Genomic DNA, 21,300 nt, shown 5'->3' with positions numbered 1-21,300 from the left:
CTCCATGCCCCAGTCTATCTTCCTTTGGGTAATTCCTTAGAACTCTATTTATCATGATACTTACCACTGTTAAAAATTGCCCATTTCAGTCTCCACCATCTGCCCATGAAATTTAAGTTGAATCTCCAGCATCCATCCATTGAAATCATAAAATATTATATCCTTTAACTTGCTATAACATGAATATTTCCCTTGAATTATTCTTTGAAAATACTTCTATCATAATATTTATATTTCATGTAGAGAAGTATATTATTTAACTTTTCCCCTATTGTTGAATATTTAGATTGCTTTCAGCTTTCCACTTTCACAAACTTCATAAAATTTTTTGCATCCTTTATTTTCTTAGATCTGTAATAGTTGAATTACTAGATCCTGAGGAGGAAATATAATCTAGTAGTTCATAACCTAGGTTCAATTCTTATGTGGCTTTGCTGCCTTCTACCCATGTGATCATTAAGATGAATAACCCAACCTTCAGTTTTCTTATTTTAGTATAAGGATATTTACTTCATAGTATGTGAATACCCAGCATAGTATCTCAATAGAACAAGTAATTTGAGAAATGGCTGATTCTCAATAAAGGCTATTATTTTGTACTTAGAAAAAAAAATGCTTGTAGGTATTCGTAAAATACCGATAAAATTTACCAGTATACACTTCCAACTTCAGTGATAACACTTAATCAAATTATACAATTACTAAATGAACGCGCCGTTGATTTCACATTGCCTCCTATTTTAAGCAATTTACAATATCTGCTTGGAAAACTATAAAAATGTTTGCAATTGTGAAACAATAAGAAAACCAAAGAAACAATGGAGCCTATTTACATTAACACCTAGTGGATTTGCTTAAAAGCTCTCTTCCCAGCACAGATGCAGAGGCCCTGAGGAAAGGTACGTAGGAGTTTCCTTTACCGCATGGGAACCCCAAGTTGAATGCCTCTAAGGCTTTGGGCAGCTGTTCGGTTTAGAAACACAGGGCAAAGTGCAAACTAGAAGAAAAGGGGAAGGAAAAAAAATGGGTCTCTGCTGTTAATAAATTATACTGCTCCAAGGAGTGCGTTTGGGAGAGCCTAAGTGGTGAAGTTTTAGCTACTTATATTCCTCCAAGTGAGACGCCCTCCTAGAAATTTCACCTCGTTGGCGTCTTTCAGTTCTCTCTCTCGGGAAAGCTTCCTTGTCTCCCTGGCAACTCAAGCTGCCACCAATTGCAGCCAAGGATTGGCGGTCACGTGGGCTCTGCGCCTTTCCAAGCGGAGACAACATGGCGGCCGTGGCGTGCGGTAGCTGCGAGATTTGAATTACATTACTGGTAGCTACTGCATCCGTGATGATGGCGTCTCCGGTTTCGTGTGGCTCGCGTCAGAGCCCAGATGAGGTCCCTGGAGATCCCTCGTCACAAGAAGATGAGAATTGCGATTATGAAGATCGGGTCAGCGACTCGGGTTCATATTCCTCAACGAGTAGTGATTATGAGTAAGATTCTTGAAGAGGGACAATTAAGTCCATACTTTCAATCCAAATAGCGTACACTTGGCGGGGCGGTGGGGAGGGGGAGGCTGCCACAGTGCTGGAGTAGTTGGGATTGAGTGTTTGAGGCTCTATAATTAAGTGGGATTTATTTGAGCCACGTTCCAATTGTGAGGTATTGTGAGGCGAAATGACATGCGGTTCTTTGCTATTCTAAGTTTTTTATTATTATCAGATAAGGAGGTTCTTCTCTTTGTGGAGGGTTCTAATATTTAAGGGTATATCTGTTAGAATATTCACAAAACTCTTTGTTCCTATTTCAGTGTCTTCTCTGGTGTTATGATCTTTGTGACTTTAGTGGAGGGATACCCTACGCGTTTTATGAGTCAATTATTTAAATTATTTAGATTTTTTTCCCGTTATAAAAATTGATATATATAAAAGAAAGAAAATCCCACCGATAATCTTCACCATCAAGGACTAACCTCTCAACATTTTGGGAAATGCTGAGAAATATTTCTGCTATATTTTCCTACACATTCTCATGATTTTCTTGCTTTCTACTTAATGTCATAACGTAATTTTTAAAATACAAAATACCTAAATATTCTTTTCCACTTTTTAATCTTTAATAATAAGGAAAAAATTATTTTGATTCATAAGACCCAGTGCCTCTTCAATTTTGAAGGAATCTATCCCTTACTGCTGTGGATTAAGACCTTTTTGGAAAAATCAATTAGTGGTAGCTTTAAAATGAGTGACTAACAGTGAAAAGGTTTAGGTGCCAAAACATTAACCAATCCCATAATAGACTACCATGCACATTCAGTTTTAGGATGACATTTTAAGTGTATTTAGGAATAACGGTTACAAGTATTTAATGTGTATATAAGAGTAAAAGTTACTTGACAATTATTTTCACCTATGGGTATGTAAAAATTTTTTTACCATTATTCTTAAAGCATAGGGGAAGAGCAGTCACTAATGGCTGCTTAATATACACTGGAGGCTTGATAAAGACAGATTATATTCTTGAAGACCTGAACAGATTTTACAGTATCAAGTGTTTTGTGTAATCAACAGCTGCGGCCATTTAAAAAATATTTACAAAATTATGGCTTTCGAGAGAGGCACTGGAATGAGGTATGGATTATGGGAAACCTTATTTGGTCTTGCTGTGAGAGTCATAGATCTTGTGACTCAAGCTCTTGGTTTCTCTACATCTTAGAATCACACACTTTCAGCCCAGAGAGAATCTATGATTTGCCCATGGTCTCACAGCTGAGTGTTACCAGTGTAGAGATTTAGGAGTCTTCATTTCGAATGTAGTACCTTGATTTTAATGGAATGAAGGCAAATGAACTAGCTCTCACTTAAGTTCCAGGAAATGACTAATTTGAGGGCCTTGTGTTAGGAGTGCTTGTTATTTCATAGCATTTTGTAAATCAAAATACATGTAAGTATGTATTTCATATGTATATATTTCATATATATTTAAATGATCATTAAGCTTTCTACAGTAGTCATTTACTCATCAGTCCAGATGTCCCAGTGTCTTTATCTTCCTAATAGTAAAAGTACAGTAAATCCCTATTGTAAAATGTTTGTTGGTCTACATTTTAAGTCTTATCAAGATTCAAATTTTATGTCTGTCCCTTCTTGATGTGTAGGACTTGAGAATTGATTTGCTGATCTGACCATGTAGGCTTCTGTTCTGCTCCTATTTACCTATCTAACCTGCAGAGTCAGCAATACAGAGGTGATCTTCCCAATTTGGACAAGATCACTTCTTTTTTTTTTTCTTTTTTTTCTTTTTTTTAATGTTTATTTATTTTTGAGAGAGAGACAGAGCAGGAGCAGGGGGAGGGGCAGAGAGAGAGAGAGGGAGACATGGAATCTGAAGCAGGCTCCAGGCTCTGAACTGTCAGCACTATACAGGGCTCGAACTCAGGAATCTCCAGGTCATGAGCTGAGCTGAAGTCCGAGGCTTTAACCGACTGAGCCACCCAGGCACCCCAAGGACAAGATCTCTTCTTGATCAAGGCAGAGGGATGTGAACTTAATCTTTCTCATTGAAGCTAAGAGATATGAATTGCCCATTGTTTTTCATTGCCTACATGGAGGTTATTAAAGAAGTTATGCTAGGGGCGCCTGGGTGGCTCAGTCGGTTAAAGCGTCCGACTTCCGCTCAGGTAAATGATCTCACAGTTCCTGAGTTCGAGCCCTCCTTCGGGCTTTGAGCTGACAGCTCAGAGCCTAGAGCCTGCTTTGGATTCTGTGTGTGTCTCTCTCTATCTGCCCCTCCACTGCTTGTACTCTGTCTCTCTCTGTCTCTCTCTCTCCCAAAAATAAATAATAAACATTAAAAAAATTTTAAAAAGAAAGTTTATGATAGTTGTTTATTCTGAACTGTCAGTGTTGAAATAGTTAATTACCTATATAGTCTTTCTGGTAATTATTATTTCATACATGCTTTCTAACCAAAAAACAGTTTGAGCTGCATGTGATTGTACAGAGTAAGTTGATCATTTGGGGGATAAAACTACTTTAGGGTACCTACTAGTGAAGTACTTTTAGTAGGTTTGTTGAAGACATAAGAGGACAATTTTAGATTAGAATACACATTGGCGAGTCCCTGGGGATACTTCAGAGATAATACTGGTGGATGAGTTGGGTTGAGGAAATCAGTGACTACTTTCGGTATTGAAATAATGGAAATCATACATTTACTTTCAGTAATGCCAAGTTCCTTTGCTGTGGTTTTCTTTTCTTTTAACTGTTTTGATCTCTACACACTCATTTTCAGAAATACTACAAATTCTGTTTCCTTCCTTCTTTTCCATTTCCTTATTTGTTTTGTTTCTTAAATTCCACATATGAGTGAAATGTTATGGTATTTGTCTTTCTCTGACTTACTTCACTTAGAATAATACTCTCTAGTTCCATCCATGTCATTGCAAAAGATAAGATTTCATTCTTTTTTATGGCTGAGTAACAATATTCCATTGTGTGTATGTATGTATGTATGTATGTAAATATATACCAACTCTTTTTTTCCCCTCAGATCTAGGATTAGAGTTCAGTTTAGGGCTAGAATAGAGTTAGGGTTAAGGCCAGAGTGAGGGTATGTGCCTGTTATCCTGAATGTCAGAGATCTCTTCAGAGGAATGGGTTTAAGGTTAGGGTTAGGGTTAGTGTTTGGGTTTGGGTTAGAATTAGGTTTAGAGCTAGGATTAGGGTGCTTCATATCCTGCAGGTCAGAGACGTCTCCAGAGGTTAAGTTTGGGGTTAGAGTTAGTGGTTAGAATTTAGGGGATACTGGTTAGTGGTAGAGTTAAATTTAAGGTCATGATTAAGGTTAGAGTTTGGGTTTGTGGTTGGCATTTTTTGCTGTGGTTTTCCAGTTATCCAGCTTTTTGAAGCAACATTTGTTCAGATTGGTCGGAGTTCTCAATTTTGTAACTTAGATTTTTGTTTTTTCAAAGTGAATTTTTTGTTGTTAATAGTTATTTTTAAAAGCTTTACTTATAGAAAAAGGGATAATTTAAAAAGAGAATTTAGCTATAAAAAGCCTAGGAACTTCCACTGAAAATAAGAATAACTGGAGAAGAAGGGAAATATGTCCTTTACAGGTTTTTTTCTGAGATTTTTTTTAAACATACAACAAACTGCATGTATTTAAAGTGTACAAGGGTGCCTGGGTGGCTCAGTTGGTTCAGTGTCGAACTCTTGATTTCTGCTCAGGTCATGATCCTAGGGTCATGTGATCGAGCACCAGTTCAGGCTCTGTGCTGAGCATGGAGCCTGCTTAAGATACTCTGTCTCTCCCTCTATCCCTCTATCTCAGTTGACCACTCTCTCACTCTCTCTCTAGAATAAAAATAAAAATAAAGTGTACAGTTTGGTAACTTTTTTATGTATACATTTGTCAAGATAATGAACATAACTATGTCATCCAAAAGTTTCCCCATGCATCTCCAGACTGCTCATATACTCTTCATGCCTCGCAAACCACTTACCTGCTTTCTGTCAGTATAGATCAGTTTGTATTTTCTAGAGTTTTATAAAAATGGAATCAAACAATATAGACTCTCTTTGTCCGACTTCTTTAAATCATGATAATTATTTAAAAATTTTTCCATGTTGTTGCCTACATGTAGTTCATTCTCTTTTTGTTAAATTTCTGAACAGTATTCTAATGTATGAGTATACCAAAATTTATTTTTTTCCTGGGTTTTAAATTGGGAATGTTATATTTGACGAATCAAAATATTTCAAAGTTATGATGCTATATTCTGTATTAACATCTAGTTTAGGATAACTCCCTTTCCTTCTCCTGCTCTGAACCCTGACTTCTTTTTTCTTTTAATTTCTCTTTTATCAAATTAAATATATTAAAAATTCAAACAGTATATAACTCAATTAAGGAAGAGAAATGGCAGGTCTTTGCTACCCTTTCTCTCTACTTCCAGCTCAGCATGTTTGAAGAAAATTCATTATCTTCCTTGTTTTTCTTCTAGTGTTGCCCATCTTCTTTACTGTCATCACTCTTTCCTTGTTCATGTCTTTACATCTAATAAGTCCTGTTGACTTCCTTTTCTAATATCCACTCCTTCTTGTTTCTTTTTTTAGAGGTTTTGCCTGACTTAAAGGGCTTGCCTCTACCATACACGAATGGAGTAGCCTTCTAACTGATTTGGATGCCTCTAATTTCTTTTCTTTCCAGTCTTTTTCCATATAGCTGCCAGAGTTTGTTTTCTAAAACACAGTTCTAAATCATTTTTCTCGTACAGAACCTACTACAAAAAGATATATTCTGGCAGTTTGGATCAAAAATAGAATTAAACACATGCATGAATACTACCAGTGAAGCTAAATAAAATGAAACAAATATCCATATGTTTAAACTAGGTCATCCCTGTGATCAGCAGGACAAGGCTGGGATTTTAAAAACAACTAATAATGTCAGGCTTGATTGCTGATGATTGTATTGTGCAAAGAATTCAGCCACCTTAATTACAATGGCATTTCTTTATAATGCTGCCTGAAATAGTCATCCTGATGCAGCATAATGAGTACTGGAGTAAGAGTAATTGTCAGACAGCCTGTGTTCTCTTCATCCCTGCCACTAACCATGTGGCCTTCCATGTCAGCTGACTTTAAGCATCAATTTTCACGTGTTAAAATGGAACGAGAATGTTTACTTAACTCTGAATTTTGTTGACTGAGAGAAGGTTTACTTAAATCCTAGGAACAGGAAAATTGTGAACAGTTGGTAATAAGGGATTGACAGGAGGACATAGAGGAGGTTGATGGTAGAGGTAACATGTATCTGATTTGGAAGAGGATTAATCCAAGCTGAGTTTCATTTCCTCCACCCCCCACCCAGCGCTATGGAAGTATAATTGACAAATGAAAATTGAATATATTTAAGATACGCAATGTGGTGATTTGATGCATACAGTAGTAGATTCTCTAAGGAATGCAAATTCCCTTTTGCGAGTTTATTTTGCTTGCCTAAAAGTGTTAACATTTTCATTTCATCAGGCTTTCCCTGGTCTTGAGGGATTCAGAATTAGAAGAATCTTGGTTATAACTTATCATTTTATGAACTGTCTCTTTTTTTTAAAGTTTATTTATTTACTGAGAGTGCGTGCACACCTGGGAGTGGGGGAGGGATAGAGAAAGGGGGGGAGAGCGAGAAAGCAGGGAAGAGGCAGAGAGTGAGGGAGATTGGCAGGCTCTGCACTGTCAGTGTAGAACCTGATGTGGGGCTCAGTCTCACAACCGTGAGATCATGACCTGAGCCAACGTCAACAGTCAAATGCTCAACCAGCTGAGCCACCGAGGTGCTCCAGAGTTGTCTCTTGTAACAAATTTTCTCATCTTCGTCAGAAGTTTCCCAGTGTCCTCCATATCTGCAGGGTGGAGAATGCTTTGTATTCTAAAGGGCAGTGTGGTTAAAGAGAAAACTAAAGGCTGAATGTGCAAGGATTTCTATGAAATCTTTGTGTAGATGACCTAGTAGAGACATGCTTTTCCTCTTTTTAATCAAATTTTTGATTAAAAATTTGAAATATGCACAAAAGAAGTAAGAAGGCCCCTATGTGCTTTTCTTTAACATGAAAACTATCTTCCTGGTATTGAAAAGCTTTATGGAGCTTCATTTATTCTGGCTTTTATTTTAAAATTTAAAGTAATAGGGCTAATTGTGTTAGGGCAGTGATAACTACTCTGTATGATACTATAGTGGCAGATGATACATGAGACATGTCACCACCAAGAGTGAACTGTAATGTAAACTATGGATTTGGGATCATTATAATGTAGGAGTAGAGTATAGGTTTATCTGTTGTAACAAATGTATCCTTCTGGTGGAGGATGTTGTTAATGGAGGAGGCTATGCATGTAGGAGGAAGGGAGTATAGTGGAAATTTCTGTACCTTTAGCTCAGTTTTGCTGTGAACCTAAAATGGTTGTAAAAAAAAGAGTGTACTAAATCATTTTTCTATAGTACTCAAAAGCTTGGTGGTCTCCCAAATAAATTCCATAGTTGCTTATAAAGCTGTTTTAGATCTGTTCCAAGCCTCTCTGATCTCATTTTTGATGATCTTCCTTCTTAAAAGCTACCTGTATTCCTAACTTGTCTTACCTGGGGCTGCTGTTTTAAAAACAGCATAGACTGAGTAGCTTATAAACAACAGAAATTTATTTCTCACAGTTCTGGAGGCTGGAAGTCCAAGATCACCATTCCAGTATGGTCAGGTTTTGGTGAGAACCCTCCTCTCAAGTTGTAGATTGGTGACGCAGAGAGCAGAGGGAATGAACAAGCTTTCTCAAGACTCTTATGAGGGCATATCGCATTCATAAGCCCTCCATCCTCATGGCCTTATCTAATCCTTATTACTTCCCAAAGGTTCCCATCTCTATACCATCACACTGAGTGGTAGGGTTTCAACATAATACATTTTGAGGGGACACAGACATTCAATACATAACATTACTACACTGACATATACACCCACTCTTATACCTGTTATATACTTTCACACCTACACTTTTACCTACTTTGTTTTCTCTGAAAGACCCTTCCTATCTTGTCAAAATCATTCAGTGTCCTACTTAAGTGCTCACTTCTCCTACAACCTTTTTTGATACCTGTTAGACTTAATTTCTCCAAACTCAACTTTCTTAGAGCAGTTTTTGTTCCTCATTTTTGGCACTTGCATTTAAGCTAGATGATGAGCCTTCTGTCCATTTGAGATCTTTAAAGTACAAAAATGCCCTATCAAAAAATGTTTTTGCTGGTCTATTATTTCAGTTCTGCCAGGGTCAGATCTTATCTCTAACTTAGTGATATGTAACATGCTCCATGAAGCTGAATGGGTTGGAAGTAGGGAATGTGGTCCTTGGAACAGGGTCATTAGCATAGTTCCAATGGAGATGTGTTCTTGATGTAAAAATTTATTTCGTGCAGTGAGCACACAGTGACAAGTTTACTGATTGATCCTTTCCTTCTCTCTAACATGTTTCACATTTGCTCCAGTGGTGACTGTGGCTAGGCTAGAAAGAACACCAGCCCATCCCAGGTTCCCCACCCTTCAAGCTGCTATGACACCTAGCATAGATTTTAACCATTAAAATAGTGGCTTTCTTTTAGAAAACAAAAAAGATTTCAGGGGTGAAAATTAGATATTAGTTGTAGACAGAGCACAGAAAAGCATTGGACAGACCAGTACTGAACAAACACCAGAGAGAAACCGTATTCATTTGTCATGATGTTTTTATTGTGTGTGGTTTTTCTCCTTCCCTAGAATTTTCTTGCTGTACATATCAGCACCGTATAACTATGTGTGTTGTCCATTTTGGTGTGCTTTTGCCTACTAAAAAGGAAAAACAAAAAGTATTCTCTAACAGGTTTGGAGTAGTAGCAAAAGTCTGTTTTCTGTAAGGAAATGAACCAATAGGTCTGGCTATTCATAACTTTTCTTGTGATAGCCAAGAAAATTCTAATACTATTTCAATTGATGAAAAATACTGATAATATAAAGGCCTAAGAGATTCAACAATTTAGAAGAAAAAAATTAGTATTAGTGTAGAATTCTTGAGTATGAATTGAGAAACTTATTTACATTGTCTGAAGTTCATTTTCTTTAATATAGTTATAATACAGTTTATGTAAGTGAACTTGCTTATTTGCAAATTAACAAATCTTTCTTTGGGAAGGACTCTGCTTATGTTTACTACCTCAGTTAGAGCCTTGAAAACCAATTAAAGTGTTCTCAAACTTTGCAAGCAGACTGAATATACAGTTATTTCTGTTTAGAAAAAAGTAGAATAAACAAAGGAATCTCATTGAAAGATGTTTACACAATGGCAACTTTGCAGCTTGTACCGTAGGATCTCAGAAAAGAGATTGAAGCATTCTTATAAAAATCTGAATTAAAGCAGCTAGAGTTAATGCCTTTTTAAGAATAAACATTTTATCTTGGAATAAGATTAGATTTACAGAAAAGTTGCAGACATAGTACAGAGTTCACATATATCCTTCACCGATTTTCCCCTGATGTTAATGTCTTACACAACTATGGTATGTTTGCCAAAACTAAGAAATTAACATTAGTACAGTACTGTTAAATAAACTCTAGACTTTATTTGGATTTCACCATTTCTCTACTTCGGTCCTTTTTCTGTTCTAGGATCTAATCCAAGATATCATATTGCATTTAGTCATTAAGTGTCCCTAGTTTCTTTTGGTGTGACAGCTTCTTAGTTGTTCCTTGTTTTTCATAACCTGGATCGCTTGGTTAAGTTAACGTCTGCAAGTTTTCGTCACCGTGAAGTTATTATTTTTTACTTTCCATACTCTCTTCTTTGGAAGCATGTCACTAAGTCCAGTTGACATTAAAGGGGAGGAAAGATTAAGCTCCATCTCCTGGAGTAAAGAGTATCAACATATAATATTAATTTCTTTAATTTTATTATGAATAATAGTTGCAGTGAAATGTTGGGTTTTTCTTATAGTTGTTTTTAATATACCCCCTCCTGTTAGAACTAGTTTGGAGTACAGTCTTTACAACTCTGTTAAGCTTTCTAACACATTAATCAGTTATGCTCTTGATGTATTTAAATAAATTAATCATCCAGAGTAGGAATAAGAAACTTTCCAGGAATACTGAACTATGGGAGCCATAGCCATCTTTTGCTCCTTATGCCAACAGCACTTAGCCTGGAACCCAACAAATAGAGGTCACTGGAGACAATTTCATTTGTTGCCAGGGGTTGGAAGAGTGCAGAAGTATGAGTGCTGAATCTAATAAAGTTGTAAGTTTCTCTACATTTTTGACTCTGCTGGGCAAGAGGAAAGGAACAGATTTTTATTTGACATCATCCTAAACACATTTTTTAATTTACTGTTGGTAACAGCCATATGACGTTGCTATAATCTGTTTTCGAGAAGAGAAAAAGTAAAGCTTAGAAAAGTAAAAATGTCAGTAGAACCAAATTTAAATCCAGGTCTTTGTGACTTCTCAGTTCATTTTCCTTCTACTATACATGTTACCTTCTTTTCTCAGAGCCTTGTACATTCATTTCTCTATCTTAATACCTGTTCCTCTCATCTCCCTTCTTTTAATTTCTTCTTCCTCTTAAAATGAAGTATCATTTAAATTTAGAGGTGAGGAAAATGGATCTCATTCATTTCTGGTGGAAATGTGAATTGGTGTAGTCTTTGGGAAAAAACATATAGATAGATATATACATAGATAGATACATAGATACACAGATACATAGATAGCTTATCATCATCCATAAGGGCAAAACAAAAACAGAACACAAAGCTAATCAGGAGGTGAATGACTGGAAGTGCTACATCCTTGAGACTATTATTGCAGCCATTAGAAGTTTCTAAACTGTATTTGTTCAGTGATAAATAATAAAGGTATGTATGTATATATACATGTACATATGTATATACACTTCTGAAAATATATATAACTGCAATTATATATATAATAATTATAGTTTTTCAAAAACAGTGACAGAATAATCCAGTGTATATTTTTATATGATTTTATGATTTTAAGAACATGCATATCATGGCTATTTGTTTATGTCTGTAAAAAGTAGGAAGGGAAGATAACATGTATTACAGTTATTTTCCCATTTATATAAAATGAGTATGTGCATATGTGTGTATAAAAGGATGCATGGAAGTACAGTCACCAACTAGAAATCTAGTTAACATTAATTCCTTCTCTTATCATCTCATTTATTTTCTTTCATAGTTTATTGTCAAGTTGGATTCCATCTAACACCCAGTGCCCATGCCAACAAGTGCCCCCCCACGCCCATCACCCCCCTTCCCCTATCCCCAACCCTCATCAGCCCTCAGTTTGTTCTCAGCATTCAGGAGTCTCTCATGGTTTGCCTCGCTCCCTCTCCCCAACTATTTTTCCCTTCTCCTGCCCCATGGTCTTCCGTTAAGTTGCTCCTGATCCTCCTATAAGTGAAATCATATGGTATCTGTCTTTCTTTGCCTGACGTCTTTCGCTCAGCATAACACCCTCAAGTTCCGTCCACATTGTTACACATGGCCAGATTTCATTCTTTCTCATTGCCGTGTAGTATTCCTACGTATAGATAAACTGCATCTTCTTGATCCATTCGTCCGTTGATGGACACTTAGGCTCTTTCCATGTTTTGGCTATTGTTGAGAGTGCTGCTATGAACATTGGGGTACATGTGCCCCTATGCATCAGCACTCCTGTATCCCTTGGGTAAATTCCTAGCAGTGCTATTGCTGGGTCATAGGGGAGTTCTAGTGTTAATTTTTTGAGGAACCTCCACACTGTTTTCCAGAGGGGCTGCACCAGTTTACATTCCCACCAACAGTGTAGGAGGGTGCCCGTTTCTCCACATCCTCGCCAGCATCTAGAGTCCTCTGATTTGCTCATTTTAGCCACTCTGACTGGTGTGAGGTGGTATCTCTGTAGTTTTGATCTGCATTTCCCTGATGATGAGGGATCCTGAGCATCTTTTTCATGTGTCGGTTGTCCATCTGGATGTCCTCTTTGGAGAAGTGTATGTTCATGTCTTCTGCCCATTTCTTCACTGGATTGTTTGTTTTTCGGGTGTGGAGTTTGGTGAGTTCCTTATAGATTTTGGATACTAGCCCTTTATCTGATATGTCGTTTGCAACTATCTTTTCCCATTCCGTCAGTGCCTATTAGTTTTATTGATTGTTTCCCTTGCCATGCAGAAGCTTTATATCTTGATGAGGCCCCAGTAGTTCATTTTTGCTCTTGATTCCCTTGCCTTTGTGAATGTTTCAAGTAAGAAATTGCTGTGGTTGAGGCCAAGGAGGTTGTTTCCTGCTTTCCCCTCTAGGGTTTTGATGGTTTCCTGTCTCACATTCAGGTCCTTTATCCATTTTGAGTTTATTTTTGTGTATGGTGTGAGAAAGTGATCTAGTTTCATTCTTCTTCACATTGCTGTCCACTTCTCCCAGCACCATCTGTTAAACAGGCTGTCTTGTTTCTCTTGGATACTCTTCCCCGCTTTGTCAAAGATTAGTTGGCCCTACATTTGTGGGTCCAATTCTGAGCTCTCTATTTCTATTCCATTGGTCTATGTGTCTGTTTTTGTGCCAATACCATACTGTCTTGATGATTACAGATTTGTAGTAGAGGCTAAAGTCTGGGATGCTGACGCCTCCGTTTTGGTTTTCTTCTTCATATTACTTTGGCTATTTGGGGTCTTTTGTGGTTCTATACCAATTTTAAGATAGTTTGTTCTAGCTTTGAGAAGAATACTGGTGCAATTTTGATTGGGTTTGCATTGAATGTGTAGATTGCCTTGGGTAGTATTGACATTTTAACAATATTTATTCTTCCGATCCATGAGCATGGAATGTTTTTCCATTTCTTTGTGTCTTTTTCAATTTCCTTCATAAGTTTTCTATAGTTTTCAGCATACAGATCTCTTATATCTTTGGTTAGGTTTATTCCTAGGTATTTTGTGGTTTTTTGTGCAATTGTGAATGGGATCAGTTACTTGATTTCTCTTTCTTTTGCTTCATTATTGGTGTGTTAAAATGCAACTGATTTCTATACGTTGATTTTGTACCCTGCAACATTGCTGAATTCATGAGTCAGTTCTAATAGGCTTCTGGTGGAATCTGTCGGATTCTCTATGTAGAGTATCATGTCGTCTGCGAAAAGTGAAAGTTCGACTTCTTCTTTGCCGATTTTGATGCCTTTGATTTCATTTTGTTGTCTGATGGCTGATGCTAGGACTTCCAGCACTATGTTAAACAACAGTGGTGAGAGTGGACATCCCTGTCGTGTTCCTCATCTCGGGGAAAGCTCTCAGTTTTTCCCCATTGAGGATGATGTTAGCTGAAGGCTTCTCATAGATGGCTTTTATGATGTTGAAATAAGTTCCTTCTATCCCGACTTTCTTGAGGGTCTTTATTATGAAAGGATGCTGTATTTTGTCCAGTGTTTTTTCTACATCTGTTGACAGGATCATATGGTTTTTATCTTTTCTTATTAATGTGTTTTATCTTGTTAATGGGATGTATCACATTGATTGATTTGTGAATATTGAACCAGCCGTGTAACCCAGGAATGAATCCCACTTGATCATGGTGGATAATTCTTTTTATGTGCTGTTGCATATGATTTGCAGGTATCTTGTTGAGGATTTTTGCATCCGTATTCATCAAGGATATTGGCCGGTAGTTCTCTTTTTTGCTGGTTCCCTGTCTGGGTTGGGAATCAAAGTGATGTTGGCTTTATAGAGTGAGTCCGGAAGTTTTCCTTCCATTTCAGTTTTTTGGAACAGCTTGAGAAGAATGGGTATGAACTCTGCTTTAAATGTCTGGTAGAGTTCCCCAGGGAAGCCATCTGGCCCAGGGCTCTTATTTGTTGGGAGATTTTTGATAACTGATTCAAATTTTTTACTAGTTTTGGGTCTGTTCAGATTTTCTCTCTTCCCATGTGAATTTTGGTAGTGGGTGTGTGTTTAGGAATTTGTCCATTTCTTCTAGGTTGTCTAGTTTGTTGGCATATAATTTTTCATAGTATTCCTGATGATTGTTGTATTTCTGAGGGATTGGTTGTAATCAGTCCATTTTCATTCATGATTTTGTCTATTTGTATGCTCTCTTTTCTTTTTAAGAACCTGGTTTGTCAATTTTGTTTATTTTTTCAAAAAATCCAACTCTTGGTTTCATTGATCTGTTTACTGTTCTTTTTAATTCTATATTGTTTATTTCTGCCCTGATTTTTATTATTTCTCTTCTGCTGGGTTTAGGGTGCTCTTGTTGCTCTTCTTCTAGTTCCTTTAGGTGCACTCTTAGATTTTGTATTTGCACTTTTTCTAGTTTCTTGAAATAGGCCTGGAGTGTAATGTACTTTCCTCCTAGGATTGCCTTTGCCGCATCCCAAAAAGTTTGGATAGTTGTATTTTCATTTTCATTTGTTTCCATATATTTTTAAATTTCTTCTAATTTGCCTGATTGGCCCATTTGGTCTTTAGTAGGGTGTTCTTTAACCTTCATGTTTTTGGAGGTTTTCCAGACCTTTTCCTGTGATTGATTTCACGTTCCATAGCATTGTGATCTGAAAGTGTGCTTGGTGTATGATCTTGATTCTTTCATATTTATTGAGGGCTGCTTTATTACCCAGTATGTGATCTATCTTAGAGAATGTGCCATGAACACTTGAGAAGAAAGTGAATTAATTCCATAGCCTCAGGATGTAGAGTTGTAAATATATATGTCAAATCCATCTGGTCCAATGTGTCTTTCAACTCCATTGTTTCTTTAGTGATTTTCTGTCTAGTTTTACTATCCATTGCTGGAAGTAGAGTATGAAAGTCCCCTGCTGTTAGCACATTCTTATCCATAAGATTGTTTTTGTTTATGGTTAGTTGTTTTATGTCTTTGGGTGCTCCCGTATTCAGTGTGTAGACGTTTATAATTGTTAGCTCTTCCTGATGGATAGACCCTGTAATTAGTATATAATGTCCCTCTTCATCCCTTATTACTGCCTTTACTTTAAAGTCCAGTTTGTCTGATATAAGCATGGCTACTCCAGGTTTCTTTTGACTTTCAGTAGCATGATAGATGTTTCTCCATCCCCTTACTTTCAATCTGAAGGTGTCCTCAGGCCTAAAATGAGTTTCTTGTAGACAGCAAATAAATGGGTTTTGTTTTTGTATCCATTCTGCTACCCTGTGTCTTTTGATTAGAGCATTTAGTCCATTTACATTCAATGTTAATTATTAAAAATATGGGTTTAGAGTTATTGTGTTCTTTGTAGGATTCATGCTTGTGGTGGTGTCTCTGGTACCTTGTGTTCTTTGCAACATTTCACTCATAGAATCCCTCTTAGGATTTCTTGTAGGGCTGGTTTATTGGTGATGAATTCTTTCAATTTTCTTTATTTGGGAAGACTTTCATCTCTCCCTCTATTCTGAATGATAGGCTTGCTGGATAGAGGATTCTTGGCTGCATACTTTTTTCTGTTCGTCACATTGAAGATTTGCCTCCATTCTTTTCTGGCCTGCCAAGTTTCAGTAACTACTCTAATAGGTCTCCCTTTGTATGTTAGGGCCCTTTTCTCCCTAGTTGCTTTCAGAATTCTCTCATTGTCCTTATATTTTGCCAGTTTCACTATGATATGTCATGCAGAAGATTTATTCAAGATACATCTGATGGGAGTTTTCTGTGCTTCTTGGATTTCAACGTGTTTCCTTCCCCAGATTGTGGAAGTTCTCAGCTATATTTTGTTCAAGTACTCCTTCAGTGCCTTTACCTCCCTCTTCCTCTTATGGAGTTCCTATGATACGAATATTGTTCCATTTAATTGTATCACTCAGTTCTCGAACTCTCCTTTTGTGCTCCTGGATCAGTTTATCTCTCTTTTTCTCAGCTTCCTCTTTTTCTATAATTGTGTCTTCTATTTCACCTATTCTCTCTGCCTCTTCACTCTGTGCATTGGACACCTCTATTTTATTATGCACCTCATTTTTAGCATTTTTTAATTCATCACAACTGTTTTTAAGCTCCATAGTCTCTGTAGCAGTAGCTTCTCTGATGTTTTCCATGCCTTTTTCAAGTCCAGAGATTAATCTTATGACCATTGTTCTAAATTCTTGTTCAATTATGTTGCTTATATATGTTTTGAGCAGCTCTTTAGCTGTCATTTCTTCCTGGAGTTTCTTTAGAGTTCTTCTGTTTCATCATTTTGGCTAGCTTTCTGTCTCTTGTAAGTTTTAAAAGCTTGTTATGCACTCTGTACCTGTGAGTACTGCTGTATTAAAGAAGGCTTATTGACTCTCAACAATAGCCAAAGCATGGAAAGAGCCGAAGTGTCCATCAACTGATGAATGGATCAAGAAGATGTGGTTTATCTATACAATGGAATACTACATGGCAATGAGAAAGAATGAAATCTGGTCATGTGTAGCAACATGGATGGACCTTGACGGTGTTATGCTGAGCGAGATAAGTCAGACAGAGAAGGACAGATACCATATGTTTGCACGTATGGGAGGATTAGGAGGACCTTAACGAAGGACCATGGGGGAGAAGAAGGGGAAAAATCGTGTGAGAGAGGGAGGGAGGCAAACCATGAGAGACTATTGAATGACGAGATCAAACTGAGGGCAGATGGGGTAGGGGGGAAAGGGAGTGATGGGCATGGAAGAGGGCACTTGTGGGGATGAGCACTGGGTGTTATATGGAAACCACTTGACAATAAACTATTAAAAAAATAAAAAAAATAAAGAAGGCTCATTGACTGTCCAGTGCCTGTCCATTCAGGAAGTGTTCTTTTAATGTTGTNATGGAATACTACATGGCAATGAGAAAGAATGAAATCTGGTCATGTGTAGCAACATGGATGGACCTTGAGGGTGTTATGCTGAGCGAGATAAGTCAGACAGAGAAGGACAGATACCATATGTTTGCACGTATGGGAGGATTAGGAGGACCTTAACGAAGGACCATGGGGGAGAAGAAGGGGAAAAATCGTGTGAGAGAGGGAGGGAGGCAAACCATGAGAGACTGTTGAATGACGAGATCAAACTGAGGGCAGATGGGGTAGGCGGGAAAGGGAGTGATGAGCATGGAAGAGGGCACTTGTGGGGATGAGCACTGGGTGTTATATGGAAACCAACTTGACAATAAACTATTAAAAAAATAAAAAAAATAAAGAAGGCTCATTGACTGTCCAGTGCCTGTCCATTCAGGAAGTGTTCTTTTAATGTTGTCTCTTGGTCTCTCTTATTGTTTGGTTATTTTATTTCCCTACTCGTAGTGGTGTTTGGGACTCTCCATCATGTGTACTTTGTCTTGTTTCTTGAAGTATCCCTGGAAAAGAAAACAGACAGACAAACACACAGGGAACAAAGGCACACAAACACACAGACAAATCAAACAAATGAGCAAACTGAAAGGGAAAAAGAAAATAAGAAAAAGAAACAGAAACAAAAAAAAAAAAAACAAAGAAAAGAAAAGAGAAAAGCAAAAAAAAGCCAAAAGACAAAGGACAGTCTAAAAGCAAAGAACTAGAATTCCCAGCTACAAATAAAGAGCAAAGTGTATGTAGTGCTGATGGAAGAATATATACAAAGAGAGAAGTGACAGGGCAGGGAGAAAGCGAAATTGGACAATGACCAGACAGAGACTAAGAGCCTTAATTTAGAGAAAGAGGAGAATATGGTAGGAGGCGAGGAGAAAGAAACAGAGATAATGTTACACAGAGAAACTCTATAGTCTGATTACTCCAGAGAGAGAAAGATAGAAAGGTAGCAGTGGAGGTGTATAATATACATCTAGAGAATAGATTAAATGTGACTGTTTGAGCAAACCAATGACCAGAGTGCCCAGTCCAACAGAGGCGAGGGATACAAATGAGACTAGGGAAAATATAATCTGAATAGAAAGAATTGATCTAGAATTAATCATGGCAGTGTATCCATGTTGGTCTTGCCCCGGTCTCCATAAGAAGAAGAAAAAAAAAAAAGCAGCTCTCTTGCGGGGATGGGCTTGGTTTTTTATAGGACAGGTCTTAGCCTCCACTGCAGTCCCACTTGCCGCTCCCTGAGGTCTTGCCTTGGTGGTTGTGTGGAGAAAAATGGCAGTCCCAGTTTCCTCTGGTACCAAGTGCTGCAAATCACTCATTAGCGTCCAATCTTTGCCGCGGGTGTAGCCAAAGTGGGCTGTGTTCTATGTCCCAAGCTCTGCCTCATTTCCAGATCCCAGACTGTGCTTTATTGATGCCACCCGAAACACAATCCCACAGGTCGGGCGCTTCCCTGCTGGTTTTGAGCTGGGAGAGCAGCAGCTCAGTCTCAGGCCAACTACTTCCCCCCACCCCCACCCCCCGATGGAGCTGGGAGAGCAGCGGGGCAGTCTCAGCTTGGGCGCCTCCCCGCCAGAGGAGGTCGAGCCAGGAGGGCAGTAGAGCAGTTTCTCCTGGCGCTGCCTGGGACCGGGGCACCCAGCCCAAAGTCAGCACCGCAGCTAGAACTAGGATCACTCTCTGTCCCAAGCCGAGGTTTTTCCTCTTCTCCAGGGACAGTTAGTTCTATGAGCAGTTTCAGCCAGTCTTTCTTTTTCCCCTTGACTCACTGTGGCTCCACGCGAAGGGGGTTCCCTCCCTTCCCTCCGTGTCTCCGTGTCTTGACCTGTTTTTATCTTCCCCAGTTCGCACTCACACACTTATGAGGTTGCCTTCCATTGTACTCTCTTTTCCTCCCAAACTCCTGTGATTCGGTGTCCTATGGCTTCAGGCCTTCTCTGTTTCAGAGACGGGGGGCGAGCAAAATGCACAGAGCTCCCTATTTCTCCGCCATCTGGCCTCTACTAATCCTCTCATCATCTCATTTAGTCAGTCTCAAAGTCCAGTGATTTTTAAGAATTTCTCAAATGTTATTCTTACTTTTCATGTTTTCTGCCATTGCTTTAGGTACCATCTCGGCCTGGACTACTAAAATAGCCCCCTAACTATTCTCTTGAGTTGAGTCTTGTCTACTCAAATTCTTCTTTCATTTTATTGTCAAAGTAGATCTATCTAGGGAAATCTGACACCTAAATCTCTATCTAAAACTCTTCATTGATGCCCTCTTCCTTATGTTACAAAATCCAAACCCTTTGCCAGGGTCTAAAAGGCCTTGCAAAATTAGGACTTGACTACTTTTCCTGTCATGCCCCACCTTTGGCAACTGTAGACTAGCTTTGTTTTGTGTACAAGATTTTATTACAGTTTCAGTTAGTTAACACACAGCATATGTGATAGTAGTTTCAGGAGTAGAATTTAGTGATTCATCACTTACAACACCCAGTTCTTATCACAACTTCTCTCCTTAATATCCATCACCAGTTTAGCCCACCCCCCACCCACCTTTCCTCCAGCAACCCTCAGTTTGTTCTCTATATTTAAGAGTCTGTTTTATGATTTCCCTCTCTCTTCTCCACCCCCCATGTTCATCGGTTTTATTTCTTAAATTCCACATATGAGTGAAATCATATGGTATTTGTCTTTCTCTGACTGACTTGTTTTGCGTCGCATAATACCTAGCTCCGTTGACATCATTGCAAATGGCAAAATTTCATTTTTTGATGGCTGAATAATATATATATATATATACTTATATACATACTTATGTATATATATACTTATACCACATTTTCTTTATCCATTTATTGGTCGATGGGCATTTGGGCTCTTTCCATAATTTGGCTGTTGTTTTTTTAAATGGTTTTTTAAATTTATTTCTGAGAAGGAGAGAGAGACAGCGTGAGCAGGAGAGAGTCAGAGAGAGAGGGAGACATAGAATCTGAAACAGCTTTCAGGCTCTGAACTAGCTGTCAGCACAGAGACCGACATGGGGCTCAAACACACGAACCATGAGATCATGACCTGAGCCGAAGTCAGACGCCTAACCGACTGAGCCACCCAGGCGCCCCTGGCTATTGTTGATAATGCTGCTCCAAACATCAAGGTTCATATATCCCTTCAAAACTGTATTTTTGTATCCTTTGGGTAAATACCTATTAGTGCAGTTGCTGGATTGTAGGATAATTCTGTTTTTAACTTTCATACTGTTTTTCAGAGTGGCTGCAGCAGTTTGCATTCCCACCAGCAGGGTAAGAGGGTTCCCTTTCTCCATATCCTCGCCAATATCTGTTTCATGTGTTGTTAACTGCAGCCATTCTGACAAGTGTGAAGTGATTATTTCATTGTAGTTTTGATTTGTATTTCCCTGATGATGAGTGATATCCAGCATCTTTTCATGTGTCTGTTGGTCATCTGTATGTCTTCCTTGGAAAACTGTCTATTCATGTCTTCTGCCTATTTTTAACTGGATTATTTGTTTTTGGGGTGTTGAGTTTGATAGGTTCTTTATAGATTTTGGATACTAACCTTTTAACTGATATGTCATTTGCAAATAAATATCTTCTCGCATTCTGAAGGGTACCATTTAGTTTTGTTGATTGTTTCTTCTGCTGTGAAGAAGCTTTTTATCTAGATGACGTCCCAATAGTTCATTTTTGCTTTTGTTTTGTTTGCCTCAGGAGAAAGTTGTTATGGCACAGGTCAAAGAGGTTACTGTCTGTGTTCTCCTTTAGGAATTTGATGGTTTCCTGTCTCACATTGAGGTGTTTCATCCATTTTGAATTTATTTTTATGTATGGTGTGAGAAAGTGGTACGGTTTCAGTCTTTTCCATGTTGCTGTCCAGTTATCCCAACACCATTTGTTGACAAGACTGCCTTTTTTCTATTGGATATTCTTTCCTGCTTTGTCAAA

General features: G+C 38.1%; 1 protein-coding gene across 1 annotated transcript in view; it reads left to right on the top strand.

Annotated features, from left to right (window-relative positions):
• Nucleotides 1-1,287: 1,287 nt before the first annotated feature.
• The window catches only part of INTU (inturned planar cell polarity protein), a gene marked incomplete at its 3' end in the record, with an annotated part of 84,143 nt that continues 64,130 nt past the window's right edge, over nt 1,288-21,300 (top strand). Inside the window, exon 1 of the mRNA XM_077780989.1 lies at nt 1,288-1,481. Within this exon, the coding sequence (XP_077637115.1) occupies nt 1,336-1,481 (146 nt within the window). The remainder of the gene's footprint in view (nt 1,482-21,300) is intronic.

This window comes from Crocuta crocuta, unplaced genomic scaffold (genome assembly GCF_008692635.1).
Source record: "Crocuta crocuta isolate KB4526 unplaced genomic scaffold, BGI_CrCroc_1.0 scaffold191, whole genome shotgun sequence".
Classification (NCBI taxonomy): domain Eukaryota; kingdom Metazoa; phylum Chordata; class Mammalia; order Carnivora; family Hyaenidae; genus Crocuta; species Crocuta crocuta.
This window is presented reverse-complemented; position numbering and strand designations above follow the sequence as displayed.